Source organism: Tiliqua scincoides, chromosome 2 (genome assembly GCF_035046505.1).
Source record: "Tiliqua scincoides isolate rTilSci1 chromosome 2, rTilSci1.hap2, whole genome shotgun sequence".
NCBI lineage: Eukaryota > Metazoa > Chordata > Lepidosauria > Squamata > Scincidae > Tiliqua > Tiliqua scincoides.
In genome coordinates, this window is record NC_089822.1 from 121,236,446 (window position 1) to 121,251,693 (window position 15,248).

Consider the following 15,248-nt stretch of genomic DNA (forward strand, 5'->3'; position numbering starts at 1 on the left):
TCACATGACTCTAGCAAGCTGCAGTAGCTCATTTCTCAACAACTCTTTCTAGGGTTATGCAGCAGGCATGCTTCCTGCTTACCTTTTGAATTGATGAATGTCCAAAGGGCTTTTGGTGTCATTATGGAGTAGTCTGGCTGCGTCTGATTCAGTACCTTGATTGGTGGTGCTCTCTGTTCATTGGGGCTTACAACCATGGCACAACTACTACAGAGCAAGCTTCTCTTCTCTTGTACCAGCCATATCTGAGTGGTTCTGCGAATTGCACTGAGTCTGGTACTTTCTCCCAGTTGTTGCATAGGATTGTAACCATTGTCATATTTGTAATGTTGTTATTACTCAGGTATACTGTCTCTGGTTCTGTTAACACAGAAGAACAGGCATTAACAAAATGTGTCTGATAAAGGGTTATGGATTCAATTATAATTTCAGTCTTCATATAGGCCTTAATATGGAGATTTAACATTTTAACAGAAGCTCCATTCTTTGTCTGACAGTTTCATGCAGCTTACCGTTGGAACTGAACCAGACTATATTGTTGTGTCATAATGTTGCTCTCCTTTTGCGCGTACAATGATGTCACAAGGTAGTTAATTGTGATTACCTGGCATAGTGCCTGGTTTGGTGTGCACAGTTTTGGGAAATGCCTGACTTGGTTGGGAGAGTAAGGGAGGCTGAAAGGAATAATCAGGCATGTTTGGAGAAGGGAGAACCTGATATGAAAGCTGAATGTTGTTATGAGTTACTGAGTAATCTTATCTCAGGAAGAGATCGATCCCTTAAAAACTTGCTCAGCCTCTTGAGGTTGCGCCCTTAAGAACCTGCTCTGCCTCTTAACGCAAACGTTTCCTTCCTTATTTTTCAGGACGCGTCTATTATTTCAACCATATCACAAATGCCAGCCAATGGGAGCGCCCCACCGGAAACAGTAAGAACGGTCAAGGGGAACCAGCTAAAGTACGATGTTCACACCTCTTGGTGAAACACAACCAGTCTAGGAGACCCGCATCGTGGAGGGAGGATAAGATTACTCGGAGCAAGGAAGAGGCCCTGGAGCTAATTAATGGCAAGTAAAAGCAGGAGAAAGTGAGAGCTTAATGCAGTTAATCCCTTCTTTTCACACCAGGCAGTCTGGTACTCTGTGCAATTGTTTCCTTTATTTTATTTTATTTTTTTGTTTGTGGACCCCAGTAGCCTGTAGATGAAAGGGATTCCTTGCCTCACTAGTCACACTTCTTGATCTGTTTCAGTTGCCTGTTAGGGCTGCTTGTTTTTCTACACAGTATGGTACTGACTCTAATATAGTGAAAGGTGAGAGGAATCCAAGTTCTCTCCTGCCTGTTAAAGTCTCTAGACCTTAGGATTGTAGGGGGCTTTTTAGAAAAGAGACATGACTAATAAAAATGTCTGCAAAAGGTTGCCCTTTCAAGCCCCACCTGGCTACTTTTCCTCCTAAACTGCTGCTTATTAATATTGGCCACTCGTTTAACTTAGTCAGGTTATCTATCATTCTTTTCAAAGCATCTCAAATGCCAAACAGACCCTCCGGTGTCATGTTCATGATAAAGCATGCTGACTGAGATGACGCAAAATAAGTAAATTTGTATGATGTGTAAGAATAAAATAGATTTTGGGGGTAACACGTATAGATGGATCATCATTCTGTAGTAACAGCAGTACTTCAGACTTTTTAGTGAATTTTTTTAGGGTCTAAAAGCCTGATTCATAGTGGAGGAGGTGGCAAAACTTGGTCCCAAGTCCTATCCAACTTTTTGTGCTGATGCAGCTGCAATGCAGACCTTGGGTAATGGAACAAATATCCCCTTGCTTTGAGAAGGCCTCCCTGACTGCCCCCCCCCCCCGCCACAAGATGCAGCGCATATCCCATTTGGCATGGCTGGATCAGCTCAGAAAAGGTCAGTTCATTGAATAAAGTAGTTCAGTTTCTGTTCTGTCCCCACTTCTGGTGTGTTCCCCTTACATACACAAATCTAACATATTAGAGAGAACCCAAGATAGGAGCTCTTCTCTGTGACACATAGTTTTCTGTGTGCAGGGAGAGAAAATGGTGGCATGTGTTCAATCATGCACTTTCTTTCCTGAAGCAGTACAGTCCAAAAACAGTCTATGTTGTATGATCTGGTCCTGCATTCAGCAAAAGTTTATAAAGGCAGTGAACTTTCTGATGTATGAGAATTGAAAAGAGTGAGAGTGTTGGAAAAAGCTGCCCAGGCCACACTATTTTAGAATGTGCAGTGTAAGTTCTAGATCTCTGTGTATATTGTGTAGAGAACCATGTCTTCAGCCCATTCCACCCTATTTTTCAACTCCATTCACTTTCAACTGATAGTTTCACCTTTTCTAGTGCTGTGTTGGCTATTGTGGGTAGAACTGACTAAAAGTGAGTAGAACTGTATTAAAGATTTGGCAATTCTCTCATTTGAAGGTGCTTGGTAAGAGAATGGAACAAGTTGCCTTCCCATATGTTAGTCTATAGAGCTCTAAAAGTGGACAGCCATTGTTGAGGATGTCAGGCCTTTTTTTAAGGCCTCAGTTGAACAAACGATGGAATGGGAACTCTGACTTACTGTTATTGAGAACACTTCTGGCATTGAGGATTTTGACTGTCAACTCATGTACCGCAACTCCTCAGGAAAAATAATTAGTGACTGAAATATTAGTTACCTCAATTCCATGCTTGTTCTTTTGTCCCACTCTCACATTTAGCATTTTATTTTGCCAAGTAGAAGTATGCGTTGCTTAGTGACTTTCCAATGACGACTGACTGCATATACAATAGTGGTCGGTTCCCTGCATCTTCCCCTTTATTTGCACACACCTTGGCCACTTGCTTGTGGAAGTAAGGCTGAACAGCAGCTAAAGGCCATGTGCTGTTGCTCACTCATCTCGTTTCTGATCTCGGAGATCAAAGAGTTGTGTTTAGCAGGCAATTGGCTAGTTCATTACAAATTCATGGGTTTTTCAGCCATGTTCAAAGGACTACGCTTTGTAAGGATGCTCCAGGCAAGCACAAGTTCAGCAGTTGGAAAGCAAGAGACCCTCAGGATGCTCCAGGGAAGTGGCTGCTCTGCTCCCATGACGGTAAAAATTTCACACGCCTCCCTGTCTGTTTTCTGGATCTGCCTGCTGATAAGTCTGTGGCTGATCTTGCCTGCTTTTTTCACTTAACAACAGGGATCTGAGAATGTATCCCCATCGTTAAGTGACACATGCCTGTATCCTACAAAGCGCTTGTGCATTCTTTGTATTAAAGTGTATTTTTATATTTAAAATAAAATGGTGTTTGAAGGCAAAACTAATGTGTTTTACACCTTTTCTTTTGTTAAATATTTCATTTTGCCAGGGTTGGTGTGTGTGGTGGGGGTGCAGAGTAATGGTAGCAGAGTGGGAGACTAAGATACTGCGGCTTGTTCATCTTCCATGCAGAACATGGTGCGGTGTGGTGCAGTGTCATTCTTTGCTTAAAACATCTGGTTAAGCAAGTAAAATATCCTAAACCTGGTGGCAGATGCAAACTGAGACCACAGAATGAGACTGAGTTGCACCTTCCCCTCCACTCACTTCCGAAATACAGCATGTTAATGCTCTCTCTCCTGTGAGGTGATGGCACTGTCGGGCATCACTAGATCTTGCCTAGAATGGACCATGTCTGTTTGCATTAATAATCCTTGAGTTATTCTGTTGGGTATTGTTCAAACAATGGTAAACTTGCTTAAAAAAAAAGGGAGGTAGAGCTATCTGTGTAGTATAGAACCAATTCCAAATCAGCTGACAGGGTTCAGTGGACAGAGTTGCTGTGTCTTGCACAGCCATCTACTTCTCTCATGTGATTATATCTCATCTTCTCCCCATGTATGTGCACACTGCTATTGACTTACTAGTACTGTTAGTAAGCCCCCCCCCCCCCCCGCATCACTAGGAAAGATATCCAAATTCTTCAGATATTGAACTTGCATTCATCAAGACGCTGAGGAATATCTTGCTGCTTCTTACGAGGGTCGCCCAGAAAGTAATGCACCACATTTTTTTCTTCAACAATTATTTATTGAACACTATGAAACTTACACACAAGAAAGAATGATGTTTCTTCTACACTCCCTATTTTTCCACGTAATCTCCATCCAGTTCCTTCCTCCAGCGAGACACAAGGGCATGTATGCCCTGTCGGTACCACTCCTTGTTCTGGTCACGAAGCCATTTCTGCACTGTGCGAATCACCTCTTCGTCATCCTCAAAATGTCTTCCGCGAATGGCATCCTTTAATGGCCCAAACAAGTGGAAGTCTGAGGGAGCTAGGTCAGGGCTGTAGGGTGGATGGGGTAACACAGTCCAACCCTGTTTAGTGATGTGTTCTGAAGTCCTCAAACTTGTGTGAGGCCGAGCGTTATGTTGAATCAAACATTCACCTGGGTTGTTATGGCGCCGAAGTCGCTGGAAGCGCTTCTTGAGTTTGGTTAATGTCTTCACATAAGCTTCAGAATTAATGGTGCTGCCTCTTGGCATCACATCAATGAGTATGACGCCCTCACAGTCCCAAAACACAGTGATCATGACCTTACCGGCGGAAGCAGTTGCTTTGAATTTTTTCTTCTGTGGAGATTGAGGATGACGCCATTCCATCAACTGTCGTTTTGTTTTCAAATGGTGTTTTTGTGCTGTCCGTTTTGTCTCAAAATGGTGAACCCAGGTTTCATCACCTGTCACAATCCTGGACAAGAACGCTTCCCCCTCATCTTCAAAACGTTTCAGCAACTCAGAAGAAATGTTTTTTTCTGAGAGATTTGTGGTCCACTGTAAGACTGCGCGGAATCCATCGTGCACACACTTTTGAGTAATCAAGAGCACGGATGATTGCATCCACACTTCCTTTGCTGATTGACAGCTTCAGCGGCAACTGCCTAGTCGTTATGCGTCGGTCCTCGCGAATGAGCACATCAGCAAGCTGCATCTTGTCAGGTGTGACAGCCGTGGATGGCCGTCCCGAACTCTGCAAATCTTGGAGCTCTGCCGAACCGCCTTCTAATGGCCTCACCCTCTGTGCCCAGCGACTACTTCTGTCGACTGCAGATTCTCCATAAACTGTACACAAATGTTTGTGAATGTTCCCAACAGTTTCTTTCAACTCAGTGAGAAATTCAATGACGACATGCTGCTTGTAACATACATCACTTACAGACGCCATTTTGAAACACTGCTGCAGCTACGCTATCTGTCTGAAGAAACCAAAAATTTGTGTGCGCACTCCTGAAAATTCAAAATAATGTATATCTAAAGTTTCGCATTCGTACCATTACTGTAGGCTGAGAAAAAAAAATGTGGTGCATTACTTTCTGGGCGACCATCGTAGTAGCAAAGTACAGCATGGGGACTCCTGAAGACTTAGAAATTTTTCTTTAGGGAGGGGAAAATGAGGATTGGAAAAACAGTATGGAGAAGGGTTGTATGGCATTCTGGTGTAGCTGTGCATTGTGAATGGGAATAAGCATGGTTGTGTTTGCCAGAAATGCCAGGGCTATAGTTGTCAAGCCTCTTCTTAGGCAAGGGATTTTCAGTCTTTCATTTCGTGGCACACTGGCAACATGCTAAAATTGTCAAGGCCCACCATGTTATTGGTGGGAGTCTCACATCTTCCAATGTCCCTATTAATAATAATGTCCCTTCTCCCTAACTCCCACAACAAACCTGCGAACCAGTCGCAGTACACTGGTTGAAAATTGATGCCTGAGGCTATGTCAGGGTTTCTCAAACTGTGGGTTGCGACCCACTTGGTGGGTTGTGATTTGATTTTTGGTGGTTTAATAATAATAATAATATAATATACAGTATTTATATACCGCCTTTCTTGGTCTTTATTCAAGACTTTATTCAAGGCGGTTTACACAGGCAGGCTTATTAAATCCACGCAGGGATTTTTACAAATTGAAAGAAGGTTCTCTCTTTCAAGAACCACCACATTCAAGATGTTACACTCCGATCTGGTTTTAACATTCTGGCCTCCATCCTCCCACACTCCGAGCAGATGGAACAGCTCAGCTGCAGCTTGCCGGCTGCTTCAAGGTCGCACGGTGCCGGTGGCCTCGAACTGGCGACCTTGTGGATGTTAATCTTCAGGCAAATGGAGGCTCTACCCTCTAGACCAGACCTCCTGCCCTCCTCCTCCTGGTTTGCAAAACATTAGCTGATAACTGAGAAGGCAAATGCATGGAGCACTATGGAAAGTGAAACTGAGCTATATTGTGCAGTTACTCATTTGTAGGCAAACTTGCCATAGTCCATTGGAAAGGACAGAGTGAGAAGAATCCAACAACACCAGCGTGGTCCCAGTCCAATGAACACAGCCTCCAAAAAACACTCAAGAAGGAAATCCCTCACTCCAAGCTGATGAATATGTTGAGCCCTATGGAAAGCAAAACTAAGCTACATGTCCACATTTACTTGTGAGTAAGCAAACATCCCTTGGTTTGTGATCAGGCAAAGAGGAGTGCAAGGCCACCAGAATGGTCCTGATCTGATGAAAGTGGAACTCAACAAATGCTCCAGAAGGCATTTCTACACCCCCCCCCCCCCACTAAAAAGGAGAAAAAAGGCTTCAGCTGGTAAGGTGAAATTTTTTTTAGACTTGTAAAGCTAGGTGGTTCCTGATAGTGACATGGTTTAAATATAAGAACTTAAAATTAAGGACAACCCAATGCTAATGAAAGTCCTGTGCATCTTCCACATCCAGTGCAAGACTAGAGGCTGCTGGAGGTCTCCTAGTGGGAAGGGGACATTCATTCCCTTAGCCCAGCAGCTTCTATGGGACTACTTGGATCCATGCCAGCAATATCACTGGAACAAATCCTAGCAGCCCCATATTGGGGGGTGGGGAAGGATCCAGAGAGGGAATAGGATACATTCCTGCCCCCTCCCCGCTTCCCCCTTCCGTCTCCTACCCTGTATTAACCAAAAGTGTAGACAACCAGACAGGCAGTTCTTGGTTCCTGTTAGTCTCTCTAGCATGCCTGCGCATTTTGGTTCAATTAAGTAAGAATGTTTAAGCAAAAAACACCCAGCACAACTACACAAAAAATAAGGTAATAGGTGTAGGTAATGGAGGAGGCTCAGGGGCTGTTATTTTAACAGCTTTCCCCCTTATCCGTGGCTTTCATATCTGTGGGGGGGCTGGAACGGATCCCCTGTGGATATGGGATGTGCCCTCCTGTATGTGTCTTCACAGATCACTCAAAGGACTATAATTAAAGGTGAGCAAGCTATCCTTTTTTGGAAGCTAAATTTGAAGGCTTGTACTTGAAGTTCATCTTTTATGAACTGAAGCCCTTGGATTTTGTAGGGGTGTGATTTTTGTTGGTGGCTCCCTTGCCCCTCACAATGCCGCAGGCATTTGACAGACACAGAGGGTTGTTGTGCCAAAGATATGGAGAAGTTTGCTTGCTTGAGCTTTCTTCCGCACGTTGTTTGTAGGATACAACCCTGTGAGTTTTTTGCACTTCTGCAGAATTATGGCATACAAGCAACTCTGCTTGTAAGTGGGTTACTTTACTGTTGCTGAACTTGATATTTGTTATGTTTAAAGCTCATAGTTATGATGAAATTAGTAATTTGATTAAATAAAAACTTCTAACATCAAGCTTTCTTCTAAATGGGTTGTATTAGAAATTATGCCGCATGTACATATAAAATGACTTTTTTCTCTTGTAGTGTGAGCATAGCTTTCCATCATATGCCTCTGATCTCTAGAAATATTTCATTTCATCAGTATTTCTCGTATGTGGGAGGAGAGTGACCTTCTGGTGATCCTTTTCTCACTCTGCACCATGTGAACATTGAAAAATGGTTCACCAAGACTGCACATAGTTAAACAATATGCAGGTTTCCTTACAATGGGATGTTCCTCAGATGAAGTTGCTGTTTGATGTAGGGGTAGTTAAAGAGCAAAGAATTCTTATCTTCTAAATATAAGAATATATGCTGCTGCTGCAGTGTAGATGGAGGTTAGGAATTATTGTGTTTCAGAATATGCCCCTTCACAGCGAAAATGATACTACATGACAGCACATCCTTCTGAGATATCAGCTTTTATCTTTAAATAGTGCCCATCCAACCCACATGCTTGCAGAGAGCCACACTAAAATGTGTGCAGGTCGGGGCCCTGTGGGATCATACTCGAAACTGTCAGGTTTGGGAATCTGAAGTGGGTAATGGCTATTTATCTGAAGGCAAGTATGCATTCCAGAGCAAGCAAGGGTGAAGTTACAGTCAAAGGAACTAGAGACAGGAAGTATGGTCCATGATAGCATTGTGAGATGTGCATGTATCAAATTCTGGAAGCAGGAGCTTAGTCGGGCAAACAGCTTTTTCTGGTGAGATGAGTAACTCAAACTGGGGAGCAAATTTTGAAGCTACAGTCTTATACTGCCTGGTAGACTGGGATTGATCCTTGGGGTCTGCTGACAATACTTGGATAGTAGAGTTGAATCTATAGCGTACATGATGACTCTGAAGTGCGTAACTCAGCCTGGCAGATCTGTGGTTGACTCATATTGGTGGGCATAGTAGGCAATGTACTGGTAGCCCTAGTTATGGCAAGCTGTATCCCTTGCATTGGTGGCCATGCCCATGCATAGAGATGTCAGTGGATGCACAGAGATGCACTGGTGTCAGTGGAGAAGGTTCTTCCCCATGGTATAGAATTCTTGGACTGGGGGCGAGGGGCGGATTTTAGTACATTCCTGATTTCTCTACATTCAATGAAGAGAGATAATGCCTGCAAAAGGCTCCTGTCAATCTCCAAAGCTGGGTCCATGGTGGAAAGACCTAAAGTATCCTTATGGACTTTGGAGGCCACAGCACATGTTGGTCAGAGAGTAAAGAATGGAAAAGAAAAATAGAAATCTACCCTTAGCTCAGTCTTTCCTAATTGGAGTAATTGGGCAATCTTAAGTGTCCTCTGGTCTAAGAAAGGGGTGACCGCTGTCCCCCATGACATAAACCCAGTTAAAAAGTTTTGGTTCCATAATCATGGCAAAAGGTAGGGATTGTGGACAGCCATTCAGGAAAGCTTATTATAGGGAGAGTCCCCCTTCCTCTGATTCTTAATTAATCTTGATTCAATTAAATATTTAAGTACTACATTATTAGTGAGTTCAGGAAGGACCAAATAGCTGACTCTCCCTGCTTTGGGATTGTCTGGCCGACCAACAGGGTAGTCCCAGACAATACCTAAATAGATACTGATGTTTGAATAACCACTACTGTTTGTGCTCCAAATTTCAGCTGAGACAGACTTCAAAATCAGTTTATAATTTATTAATATCTACACTGTACTAGGCAAGTTTTGGTTTTTTTAAGACTAGAGTCTAGGGAAGGAGGCAGAAGGAGCTGTTAGATTCAGAGACTGGCTTACATTAAAGGTGTAGTTGTGAGGCTCTTCCTTTGCAGAATCTTCTTTGGCAAGCAGTTCTTTGGTCTTTGGCAAGCAGTTGGTGATGTCATAGTATAGGATTCCAGCCTCCTCCACATGTCGATGGATCCTTGGAGCCATGTGAGAGTAAAGACCGCAGCTCATAGAAGATTGCTATGGTAATTAGCCACTGATGTAAGCATAATGGACAGAGGAAAGGCTAGCTTTTGCTTTCTAAGTTAAGATATAAAAGAATGTTTTCTCTTTGACTAAGGAAATGGAACTTTCAAAATGGCAGTAGTGTCAAACAGGCCAAATATTACCAGTTGTAACTAGTATACACTCAAGTTACTACTATGTACCTATCCCCCATACTTTTTAACTTCTACATGAAACTGCTGGGGGGAGATCATCCGGGGATTTGGTGTGGGATGCAACCAATATGTGGATGACACGCAACTCTATCACTCTTTGCCATCCCACACTAAGGAAGCTGTGGAGGTCCTGGGGCATTGTCTGAATGCCAATAGGGACTGGATGAAAGCCAATAAGCCGAAACGAAATCCTGAAAAGGCAGAAGTTGTATTGCTCAAGAAATCCTCAGTGCAGGCACTGAATTATCTACCCACTTTGAACAGGGCTGCATTCCCTTTACAAAAACAAATGTGTAGCTTAGGAGTTCTGCTGGACTCTCAACTCTCCTTGGAAAATCAGGTAGCAGCAGTGGCTAGAAGTGTGTTCATCCAGCTTAAGTTGATGTGCCAACTGAAACCATACTCGAGCTGTCTGGACCTGGCTACAGTGACCCATGCTTTAGTAACCTCAAGGCTGGACTACTGCAATGCGCTGTATGTGGGGCTACCTGTTAAAACAATTTGGAAACTGCAATTAGTGCAGAATACAGTGACCCAAATGGTTACAAAGGCCATTGACTTGCTGGACCACTTCTTCAGCAGCTACACTGGCTGCCTTTACACTTCTAGTCCCGATTCAGGGTGCTCGTTCTAACCCTCCATGACCTGGGCCCAGGCTATCTGAAAGACCACCTCCATACATGCCAGCCCACCCTCTCAGTTCAACTGAAGGGGCTCTTCTACAAGTACTGCCTTAGTCCCAAGTGAGAGGGCTGGCAGCTAGCATGCAAGCTTTCTCTGTGGTGGCACCACAACTATGGAATGCTCTTCCAGGGGAACTAAGAACAACTCCCCCCCCCCAATGGCTTTTCAGCAAAGGCTGTAAACATACCTGTTTCGTCAGGCATTTGGTTGCTAAGTGAATTTTTGCCCTCTGTTTCTCTGATATACTGTGGTGACTTGATTGCCTTCCTGGATCCCTTGGTTCCCCATTGGCTCAATGAGCTATTTTCTCTTTTTCCCTTAAAATTTTTTACTGTGTTTTTAATATTGTTTTTCACTATGCAGTGTTAAAATTAATGTTTTAATGCTTTGTTTAATGCTTTGATTTTTTTTTACCTGTTTGTTACCTGTTTGTAAGCCGCCTTGGGTATTTGCTTCGGAAAGGTGGGGTATAAATTTCTTAAATAAAATAAGTTAATCACAACTCCTCAAAAGCTGGTCTGATGCTCTTGCTGAACCACTTGGATTTTCTTGAACTTCTGGCATATAGAAGAAGGGTATGGTTTCATAAGGGATGAATATATTGTCACTGTTTCTTTTATACAAAGTAAACTTCAGTATCTTGAGATCATTGCGGAGTTTAATGTGAATGCACACCCCAAGAATCCTATCTGCCAACTGAAATCCCTGAGCCTCTTCTTCAATTAGAAGTTCCGTTTCTGGCTTTCCTCTGTATGTTATCTTTCTCAGATAAAAGGCCAAGTAAATGAAAAGTTGTCGCTGGGCACAGCAATAGAAGGTCTCCATCATCTGATAAAGTTATAGAGAGAGACGTTTTAATCTTGTTTCGTATGAGATCCAGATGTAATTCTTATATTCAAGTGATGTTTAAAATGTATTAAAGTACCAGTCTGATAGCCCTAGAGGCGGAATTCTCTTTGCTATCAGGTAATTTTTGTGTTGGAGCAATCTTTTGTGTCACCTTAAAGACAGAAGGAAGGACGTGATTAAAACTTATTTCATCTAAGTATCCTGCTTTGGGGTTGATAAAACCCGTTAGGAATTCATTCATTCGTCACTTTTATTATCATTGTATTTTTTTCCTATTCTCCCAAGTATGAAATGCCATGATCGGGAGGGGGACAAATCTATTTTCTGTCAACACCTCCATCTGTCCTTGATAAACACCATTTGCTGTAAAGGTCATAGGAGCTTGCATATAATTATTTTAAATCTGCAGTGTGCACTTTAACTCGATAAGGGTATGAAGAGAGATTGATACTGTTGACTTGGTGAGAACAGTCTGTTGTTATCTTCCTAAAAATGAGCAGGTGAAATTATAAACAAAAAAGCAATAAAGAATTTATTGCATGAATACCCACCTTAGCCACAATCAAACAGCTGAGCCTCATTGAATTTCTGTGAACAGACGTACCGTACCTGATGAACATAATTATAACCAAGAATTGTTTAAATGGCTCCCTTGGGAAGCATCAGTTTGACAGGCGTATCATCCTTGCCTTTCACGTTTTTGTTTGGAGAATTTTAACCCCAATATTACTGTTTTTGTTAAACACCATTGTGAGGATTGGGAGTTGTCGGAGGGCTTGTATGCATGTGTTAGATTTTTGCAGTAATTTTTGTAGTGTTTATCTAGGGTTGTAAATGGCTGCTTGGCCTGGTGAGGTATATTTGCAGGCATTGAGGTGTCCCCCTTTTTTTAGGTGGCCTGAGTTGCTGAAGATGAGTTGCTTAAGTATACATGATTAGGTGACTAGTGCATTGGGGAAAATGTCAGTGAACTCGTAAACATTTATAGACATGTTTGTAAGACTGTTGTTGGGTTATTAGCCTTACCATGGTAGGCATCTGCTTTCTTCTGAGTCAGGCGTTTATTCCAGTATGGCCAGCAGTTCTCCAGGATCTTGGGCAGTGAGAGTTCCTCCTACCTGGAGTTCTTTTAATTGGATGCCAGGGATTGAACTTTGAACCTTTTGCATGCAAAGCACCTGCTCTACAATTGATGTTATGTGTGGTGCTCCCCTCATGGATTCTGACCTCAGCTGTTTCTGGAGAATCTTGCAGGGGAAGTCCAATGCTGTGCACTGCTAAGTGCACATGACACTGCTCGAATGTCTTTTTGGCTTCCCATTACTTTCCAGTTGTTGTTCAAGATGCAAATGTTGATCTAGAATACCATGATTTACATACCACATAGAATAAAGTTTATTATCCCCAGAAACATTTGAAGGTGTTCTTGACTTCAGGGTCAGAGTTAAGCTAGTATGGAAGTCTTGCTTTCATATAATAGCCAGTGCGGTATTCAGAGCTGAGAGAACCTCTACCCTGAAACCTTGGAGGTCTACTGCCAGCCAGCATGTACAAAACTTGACTAGATGAATCCTCATTCAGTATGAGACAGATTCATATGCCAGTGTTTTAATAGGTGTTTTGCATTGGGCTGTTAGTACCTGTTAGGGCTTTGGAGCACCTAGGGTGCATCGGGCATGGATGACGTTAGAACTCCGTGGTTCTCACTATCGGGGAAGTGGGGTTCAGAGATATACAAGATCCACATCTTCACCAGCTTTGCTCACCTCACTTATGCTAACCACAATCAAATAGGACTTTACAACTACTGCTTCCCATCAGTTTTCAAGATTTGTTTCTATATGTGTCTTTTTTTGGGGGGGGGGGAGAAATGTCTGCAGAATAGAATGGGCCTTGAGCAGACAGAAGTTGTCTATCCCAGATCAGAGTTCCTCTTGTTGTGGAAGAACAATGCATAGCTTCTGAATCCTTGGCCATGGGACTTGCTTGAATTGGCACATAGTTATCCAGTGTCTCATCTCTCTCAAAGCAAGTGTTTAGTAAACCCAAAATATCACAGTGGCATTTGCTTTCTGTGCAGGTGCTGTTGATCTGCGTAAACTCTCCTCACTGCAAAATAGAAAGGAGTGGGGAGTTTCCAGACTTGGCTTATCTTGAATATATTGTGAAATTCAGCTTGGAATCCTTGGATACTGGTTTTCAGTATTCTTCATTCCCCCATCACTATGTTAATTATGCTCTTTCAATATGCTCTCAACTACCTTGCTGATGATGATAATATTTAAAAGTTGTTGGGGAAGAATAGGTAGCCCCTGCAGAAGTCTCTGAGCTGACCCTCTGGTACACTTAGTGTTTTGGATAGACACAATATTAGCAGAGGTTGTTGCCATGAGTAGGTAGGCTTAGATAAAGCCTAGAACAGGGGTGCCCAATATGTCGATCGCGAGCTACCAGTTGATCTCGAGGCGAAATGAGTCCATCGAAGGCTTCTCTCCCGTCCACACATCCCTAGGAGTGAGCCCCTGGCAGGCTTGTGAGCCCAGGGAGCGAGCCTAGGGAGTGAGAACCTGGCAAGCTCCTCCCTGGGAGAGGAGCTGCTGGCAGGCTTCTCTCCCGTCCACGCATCCCTGGGAGTGAGCCCCATTGACTCTACTGGGGCTGACTTGTCTTTCCCCTGTTCTTGCACTGGTATGTATGGAGATCTGCCCCCCCCCCAACTTCCATCTGTTGGTTCAGTGTGCAAAGGGTTTTGCACTGGTCTTGCTGTGATGTCTATACAGAGATCTTCGTTCCCCCACACCTTTCCCCTGCTTTTGCACTGGTATGTATGGAGATCTGCCCCCCCCCCCAACTTCCATCTGTTGGTTCTGTGTGCAAGGGGTTTTGCACTGTGATGTCTATATAGAGATCTTTGCTCCCCCACACCTTTCCCCTGTTTTTGCACTGGTCTGTATAGAGATCTGCTCCCCCCCCCCACTTGTATTGGAATCAAGGAAGATCTGGTGAGGAGGTAGATGTGGTGTCAGCAGTGGCCCCTTTAAGGATAAGGCCTGGGCATCCAGCAGAGTGTGCTGCACAGCTGCAGTCACCTGAAGGCAATAGGGCCCTCAGGGTTAAAAGAGCACCTGAGGCAGGAAGGGCTCCACTTATTTATGTGAGTCAGCCTTTTCCTACATGAAGATCATTAAGTCCAAGTACCGTTCCACCATGACTGATGAGCATTTGGAAGTGTGCTTGAGGCTGGCTGTCAGCAGCTACTGTCTGACTATGCATCCTTGGCTGATTCACTTCAGTGCAAGTCATCAAAGTAAACTCAAGTAATTACAAAAAATGTTTATAGTTAATTATGTTGTGTTGTGCAATATTGGCTCATGCGGTTATGCAAGGTACACCAACATACATTGTACACATAAATGTTATATGTTATGATGGTGCGAACATTGTAAGTAAAACTCTGGTAGATCTTTGGGCCTTGCTGGGTTTCAAAGTAGCTCTCGAGCCAAAAAAGTGTGAGCACCCCTGGCCTAGAATGTCCATCTGAGTAAAAAGTCTGTCCATCATAGGTCGAAGGCTGATAGTACAGGCAGGGCCATGGACATTCTGCTGTAGTACAGAAAGCTGAAACATTTTCTTATTAAATATGACTTTCAGTTGATGTAGAACTAGCATTGCATAATGGCTAATATACTACACTTCAACTGAGAGAGCCAGGATCGAATCATTAGGACAAATTGCTGTGTCTCAGCCTAACATACTTAGGCTGCAGTCCTGTCCACACTTTCCTGAGAGTAAGCCCTAAGGAACACAATAGAACTTACTTCTAAGTAGAAATGCCTAGGATTGTGCCCTAGGTGGGTTGTTGGTGAGAGTAAAACCAGAATGAAGGAGTGGCCAGATCCAAATGTGATCAGTAGAGGTGT

The 15,248-nt window shown here is 43.3% G+C and overlaps 1 protein-coding gene across 1 annotated transcript in view; it reads left to right on the forward strand.

Moving 5' to 3' along the window:
• PIN1 (peptidylprolyl cis/trans isomerase, NIMA-interacting 1) overlaps positions 1 to 15,248 on the forward strand; it is a 41,442-nt gene that overhangs the window by 13,000 nt on the left and 13,194 nt on the right. The window contains exon 2 of the mRNA XM_066617540.1: positions 866 to 1,066. Within this exon, the coding sequence (XP_066473637.1) occupies positions 866 to 1,066 (201 nt within the window). The remainder of the gene's footprint in view (positions 1 to 865; positions 1,067 to 15,248) is intronic.